Raw genomic sequence first — 7622 nt, 5'->3', positions numbered from 1 at the left:
TACAGTATGTGGAAAATAATGTGTTTTTTGAACCTTAAACCGCATAAACACATTTCATTACACCAAATACACCAAATAATGTTCTTTTTAGCAACATCATATGACCCCTTTAAAAGAACGCAAACTTTAATTCTACAGGATTGCAGCATTGCAGTAAAGTGAAGCATATTTTTACATTTTGCATGTGTTATGTGTAGAAGTACGGTGAGCGTGACATCATATTACGACTGTAGTGTCTATAGAAATTTCACATGCTTAAAGTCTAGTGTGACCGCGGCTTTAGACAGGGTGGAATCGTTGTCGTGTGTATGAGCTTACACTGACTTTCACAGGGAGGAATGTTTGCAGAGTGTGTGGGCACACTCACTTTTACACAGGGAGGAATGTTTGCAGCTACATCTTTGACTGTGAACCCGTCTGGCCTTTTTGTGCATATAGACTGATGTGTGCGTGTGTATGTGTGTGGGCATCGGGAATATGATTTCAGATTTGTGTAAATCCACGTATAGCAATACTGGCAGTAAAAAGGGCAGAAATAGAGTATTTTGATGTTTCTTAAACATGTCTAACAGTGAAAGTGCAGTGAAGAAAAAAAGATGAGAAATTTAGAACTCTAGGTAAAAAAAAAAAAAGTGGAAATCCCATGGGACCTGTACATTGATGCTTTTATACAAAGAGTAGAAGAAAAATAGACAGAAAGAAAGACTCTCAAGTAAACAGAATAAAAAAATCTAAGTGATGATCAGTTTCTAGTTGCGCTATTATCATTACTGTCTATTCAGTTTCCTTTTTGATATTTTTCAAGTGTGTGTTTCTCTGCTTGAATGTGTGTGTGTTTGTGCGTATCTGAATCTTTTCCCACTGTCTCCTGTCTCTAGACTAAACTGAAAGTGGTTTGGTGCCTCTGTGACTATGTTATCCTCTGGTATGCTGTTTGTTTTAACATTGAGACTAAGAGTATGAGACTGCGTAGGTAATGGCATAGAGTAGACTGGCACCAGTGTCCTCTAATGACCTCACATCTGAAGGCAGCACTGTGAAAACACATAATTTTGTGTTTGCTGCCTTGAGATTGTAAACAGTCAGAATTCAGATTTAAAAAAGCAAAACATAAACCCAATTTTTACGGCAAAAATTTATCTCTGAAAGAATTAGCACAACAAATTTTCTGGCCAAATTTTCTGATTCAAAAGTACTGGAAAGAATGAATTTTGAGATTTTTAAAAATGTTTTTGAAGTCTCTTATGCTCAATGCTGCATTTTTTTTTTAATTTAAAAATACAGTAAAAATGGAAATATTGTGAAATATTATTACAATTTAAAATATCTTGTCTATTTTAATACATCTGTATTTTAAATAAAATTAAACTTATTCCTGTGATGTCAAAGCTGAATTTTCAGCAGCCAATACTCCAGTCTTCAATATCACATGATCCACAAGAAACATTCCTTATTATTATCATGAATTATTTATTATTATTATTTTATTTAAAAAAATTACTGACCCAAACTTTTGAACGTTAGTGTATATAATTATATATTTTAATTCATTTATTTTACTGCTCACCTGCAATAGACATTAGATTTGTATATTTTGTCCTTAACGAGTAAGTACTTTTGAATTTTTTAAAAATACTTTTAAGATGCCTAATCTCTGTCTGTTTTTCTTTTTGCAGATTGTTAATGTGCTCCTGCATTCGGACCAGTCAGCACCTGTCCTTCCTGCGTGAGTGTGTTTGTCTGTGTGTGCACCTGATGTGTCCTGAAAAATGGTGCGATCCCCCACATCCCTCAGCAGTGGACATGCAACTGCCCTTGCCTCATAAAAACATTTACTCTCATTTGTTGCCATTGGTTCGATCAAAATAAAATTTGTGCCAAAAGACTATCGGTCATTTCTGTCAGACATCACTGAGATGGACATGTCCTTCAGCCGCTTATGAAGGGCCACTGCGACTCTGACTGCCAACCAGGAGCCAATGATATTCCTTTTTTCCTCTACCACATACTTTCAATTATTGTAAGAGAGATGTTAAATAGTATAATGATAGATAAAAAATATATAGCAGACATAATATTACTGAGAATATATCTATCTATATATAAATACAACTTTTTTTAGAAAAGTGCCTCATTTTTGATTGTAGCCATTTTTACACATGCAGGTCTCAATGTGCTCTGTAAAAAATGCTTTAGTTTTTTGTTGTTGTTTTGCTTTCCCATTCCTTTGTGTTCGCTATGCTGAACAAAGTCGAAAGACAGATAGTTACAAGTAAGTGAAGTGAAGAAAAACTATTGGATAGATGGAAGAACTTTGTTTGCTATGGTTTATATAATCAGATTGCCTTACTGTGCTGTATTTGTGTATGTGCTTGAGTGTGTGTGTGTGTGTGTGTAATCAGTCGTCTAAGCCTCAGCCATGTTGTGCCTCAGTTCGATCTGGACACACACACAGTAAGATCAAAACTGATTGCATATACCATACTGCTGTGTGATTAAAACTTTATTGAATGCATCTACTCCTCAACACAGATAAACACTTAAACACATTAATATTATCCACTCTTTCTTATATTAATCTGAGCATAGTGGCATCAGATGCTATGAGCACAAAATCAGATGACTGATAGGTGTCTGATCAATATAATGGAAACTGCTTGTGTGTGTGTGTGTGTGTGTGTGTGTGTGTGTGTGTCCGTCCATGGCCTATTGTCTTTAGTCATATAACCAGGGTAGTGTTTTAATGTAGTGCTTCCCATCTCCAGGTTATTTTGGTCACACACACTCGCATTCAGATTTAAAACTGTGCCTCCCTCAAATGCAGCTCTGCTATCACAGACTCAACTGCTATATGAATTTAACACATACACTTAGCCAAACGCAGATATCCAAATTTCTCCATCAGACTTGTTGATGACATTCTGACTGGTTTTTACACTCCTGCAACTTACTTTTTACACACACACATGCTTAACTCACCCTGTAATAGAGAATGTGCTCCCGTTTCCTCTGCTTTCGCTTATTTTGTTCAGTATTGCAATTAACAAATGAGAGTTACAAGGGAACAGTGTCTTTTTTTGTCATCTGGACTGTGGTGCCTGTCTTTGCTGAAACGTAGAATGTTGTTATTTTTTATTGATTTGTATGTATATATATATATATATATATATTTGTTTTTTTTCCTTTTATTTCTAAACACCTGTTTTGACTTTTACGATTCATTTTGTTGGCTTCTGCAATTTTCTAATTAATCTAGATTTTATTTTGTGTAGTGTATGTAACTTGCAAAAACAAAATGATCCTGTTTTAGTGCCAAATTCCTAACTCACACACTACCATCGATCATGCGTGACCAATATTTTCCTCGTTTGCCTGCACGATCTGTGCATTTTCTATCACCTATTTTGCCAATGTATTCTCAATATCTCACATAGTACAACAGCTGCCTTCAGTTACCAGGAATCAACATGAAGCCTTATAGTGCTTATATGAATGCCTTTTCTATCGTGTAAAAATAAGAGTCTCCTTAGGTTATACATATTATATACAGGTTCATTTATATGTAAAAACGTGACATTCAATGCATTGTTTCTAAGTGTTTAATAGAGGTGACATTTGCTTACAGTATTTATACTCATCATCCACATCATTTATACAGTGGTTGTTAGTGATTACAGATAACATGCATACCTCCCACCAAAACGTTCACATGCTTCATAATCTGTACTAGGGATTAAATCTAACAGAACAACAACAGGTGGTGAATATAATGTGGAGTGGGCTTAATAAAGTCCCCTTCCCAGTTTTAACCTCTGTGTTTACTTCTCATTCTGAGCAAGACATATGCCTTTTTTAATCCACCTCATAGGTACCATTACAAAAACAAAGAAACCATCAAATCATGTTTGTGTGTGTGTGTTTGTGTGTTTCTGTTTGTCCAGTCCAACTGCAAAGCATTTTTGGCTATTCTGTTTTACTCCATGTCTTTTCTTTTCTATTTTTTGATTGCCTTATTGTCTATATTAGCTCTTATTGAATACACGGCAGCTGTAAAACATGCTTTTTATTCTAGAACAGTGGAAATTATGTTTGAAGATTCTGCATTCTAGCAGTGGGATTTTTCTTTCTTCAGAATGACAATTCTATTGAGTCTGGTTTTGTGTATAAAATTGTATGTCCCCAGACTTTCTTTCCAGAAAACATTAACATGGTATTAAGTGATGTAGAAATACAGCCAAGGTCATATGTATACTGTAGGTATGGACTATATGTATAGTCCAGAAAAAAAGATAAAGAAAAGTAATCCTTTATTGTATTTAAGTACATGCGATTGTTGGGAAAAAGGGTCTGATATGCACAATCAGGGGTCTGTGTAAAGTTGCAAAGTTTGATCTGTTCTTCTGTATATCTAATTCTATGAAACATTCAATTACAATTGTGTATAAAGGGGTTTCATTTAGAGAGTGAATAGGCTGTGGGCTACTGTACAGTTCTGCGAGTAAGGGGAAATACTGGGCTCGGGTGGGCAGTGGGAGACTGTATGGTATGGATATAGTAGAAATGTTTGTTGAATTCAGAAATTCCTCAATGATTATTGCCTGTGATTAAGACAATGTCACTCCAATTTATGACAAAAAAGATGAAAAAAGAATGAGAGAACCGAAATAATTGTCCTGTGTCTTTTTTTAACATAGCCGTCCATGTTGGAAAGGTGTGTGTGTGTGACTGAAGTCTAGACAGACAGCCGCCTCTGAAATGACTTCCGAGGATAAACCACCTGCTAAGCCGCAAGATCATAACAGGCACGAGTGTGAACGTGAACGCCCGTGCGTTTGCGTGTGCCGACGTACAGTCTGGTCCCCATTTCCGAGACTCTGAGGCGGCCATTACCCCTTGAAAAACACAACATCACATCCCTCGCAAAGCAAGACAGGAACGTTTACAAACGTTCAGTGTGTCTGTGTGCCAATGTTAGGCCTCTGAGGACACCGTGTGGTTAGTGTGTGGTAAAACATCAACAACAGCTGCTGTTTTTTGAGCAGTGCACAGAAATCACTGTTCACTTTTTTTGCATCTTTTTTTCCTTTTCTTTTCAGTAGTTAACGTTTTGTCTAACATCTCCTGTTGTGTTCCACGAAGAAAGTCATACAGGTTTGAAAACAGAAGCGTGTCTTGGTCTAACACTAGAACTCAGGAGCCGCACTCAACCAAATTAAAGGTAAAAATGGTTTACAGAAGATATTGTGTTGCATACCTGAATATAAAACAATTGCATATATACTCAAAAACTGACAGTGACTATTTTTTTTCTCTCTGTAGGTAGCAAGTCAACCATTTTAATGGTGCTTCATCACACATTTGGCCCTGAGCGCATTGTGCCAGAGAGCAGTAAATTTGTGGACAGGGAGAATATACTTAATGTTCTACTTACAGGACTTTTGGACACTTACCAGACTGTCTGTTCTATGAGGATGAAGGATTACTACAGTGTAAAATAAAAGATAACGCTTTTGAAGATGCTGTGCAGTGGCTGAAATAACAATTATGTTTTCATATCATCAACATGCAATACATAAAGATTGGCTTGTTTCTTTCTCTTATGTTGTTTTATAGTTAATAACCACAACTTTCTGAATATAATACTTTAAGTTTCATGTTTACATATGGGGGCAGGTACAGTAAATGTGTTTATAAAAATACATGTGCGGGTCACTGAGTTGCAAAACAGATTGAAGAATAAAACACTTATTTTGCTGCTGATAATCTAAACTGCAGTAAAATGTGGTGAACAAAAAGGACCCAAGTCATCTAATAATCAGAAGAAGCCTAGCACAGAAAAGAGGAGGAAATGAACAGACAGATGACGGATCGTAAAGACCATTAACTTGAATTGCACAAAGGCCCATACTGGGCTGTAGACAGTATAGGCCTATGCTATGGCCAGATAATTCATTTTTCAATAAAATGTTTGGGGAAAAAAGCTGGGGGAAAAAAAAATCTAAATCTAATACAGAAGGCAGAGGTGGAGTTTTGTTCCGGAATGAATCAGTGTTTCTGAATGAATTGGCTTATATGTTGTACCAATGACTTACAAAAAGTTACTTGTCGCCACCTAGTGGCGTAACGATGTAAACGGCAGAAAGAGTAAAAAAAAATCTTCAATAGCCTACAAATACACAAACTAACAGTCTTGAAGATGAAAATTCAGAAAAGTGGAGTTATAAATAATAAAACAGGTGGATCAAAAGAACTACTAACCTTTCAGCAGACACAACAAGTTATAATAACGACAGGTGTAGTTCATCACTTTACCTACGAAACCTTTCCACAAACAAAAATGCAAATACTTAATTGTTATTTTGATCTGTGTTTATTTTATATATTGTATAACTGATTTTGGTAAATACTCCATGCAAAGTATATTTGTATTATTTATTTCTTTATAATAAATGGCACTTTAATTTATATTTTGTTATGTGTTTTTGGTAATCGGTATGTTGGTAATCCTTTTTTGTAGCCCAGTTTCATGTTTTCATCAGTTTCTCCCTGTTGTGTAAAATTTAGGGCAAAGCATCATGACGGAATAAAGCGCCACATGCTGTTATGAGATTTCATTGACATTATTTGAACTATATTTAGTTTAACGTTGTCACAACATGCACAGTAGAATTTCTTTTATAACATGCATAACATTTATAATAGATAAGGATGGGGCGATAAAACGAAACAATAATTATTGACATATAATGTTCCTTGATAAAACAATATGAAAAGTTCGATAAATGTTCGATATAGCCTAATGTTTATGCGCCAAAAGCAGAACGAAACGTCTCTGGTTACTGTCATAACCTCGGTTCCCTGAGAGACGGGAAAGAGACATGGCGTTGACGCCTTGCGGACTCCCTTCCTTCCTAATCTACCTAAAATCTTATTGCACAACGCCAGTGAAGTTGCAACTCTCACTGGCCAATGCCAGCCAAGACGGCGAATAGGGGTGGGGCCCCTGCCACTATATAATGCGCCATATTGGCGGCATAAGCTCAGAATCTTCCGACTGAACCAACAGCACAGCAGACCTGAGCAGTGAACACGGCGGCCTACGCCATGTCTCGTTCCCATTTCTCAGGGAACTGAGGTTTCGACAGTAACTGGAGACGTTCCCTCTCGAGAACGGTCTCTCGACATGGTGTTAACGCCTTGGGGACTGTAAAGAACAACGCCGTGGAAGCAGCAAAGTAAAAAGGCTCAGCCTCGGCGGAGCTAACATGAACAGTTCTTGCAAGACACAAAAAAAAATCCCCAACCAATCAAATACGACCCTGCGACATGCCTCGAGGGGACTGGATGTAGATTCCCGCTTAGGGATCCAAACAGGTTACTCAGAATCCATGTCCGATGGCAGGTCTCTTATTGAGAGAGAGATGCAGTGCCGTCACCATACAAGGCTAAGACATTATAGTCATGTCAAACGCATACAAGTATGTATTATAACAGTGCAACGAAGCATGTGAGCGGCAAGGCCGGGCACAATACTAACAACAATATACACACATAGAGAACGGCCACATCCGGGGCGCCACATTCTGAATATGACGATGGCCCTGCCCCCGATCCCCCTACAC

General features: G+C 37.1%; 1 protein-coding gene across 1 annotated transcript in view; it reads left to right on the top strand.

Annotated features, from left to right (window-relative positions):
• LOC107661201 (insulin receptor substrate 1-B) overlaps window positions 1–2047 on the top strand; it is a 16927-nt gene extending 14880 nt beyond the window's left edge. The window contains exon 3 of the mRNA XM_016450686.1: window positions 1677–2047. Coding sequence (XP_016306172.1) covers window positions 1677–1684 — 8 coding nt within the window. The 3' untranslated portion in view covers window positions 1685–2047. The remainder of the gene's footprint in view (window positions 1–1676) is intronic.
• The last annotated feature ends 5575 nt before the right edge of the window (window positions 2048–7622 follow it).

The sequence above is a fragment of the Sinocyclocheilus anshuiensis genome, unplaced genomic scaffold (genome assembly GCF_001515605.1).
Source record: "Sinocyclocheilus anshuiensis isolate Anshui unplaced genomic scaffold, SAMN03320099.WGS_v1.1 scaffold1365, whole genome shotgun sequence".
Classification (NCBI taxonomy): domain Eukaryota; kingdom Metazoa; phylum Chordata; class Actinopteri; order Cypriniformes; family Cyprinidae; genus Sinocyclocheilus; species Sinocyclocheilus anshuiensis.
Note: the sequence above shows the minus strand (reverse complement) of the source record. Positions and strands in the feature narration are given on the sequence as shown.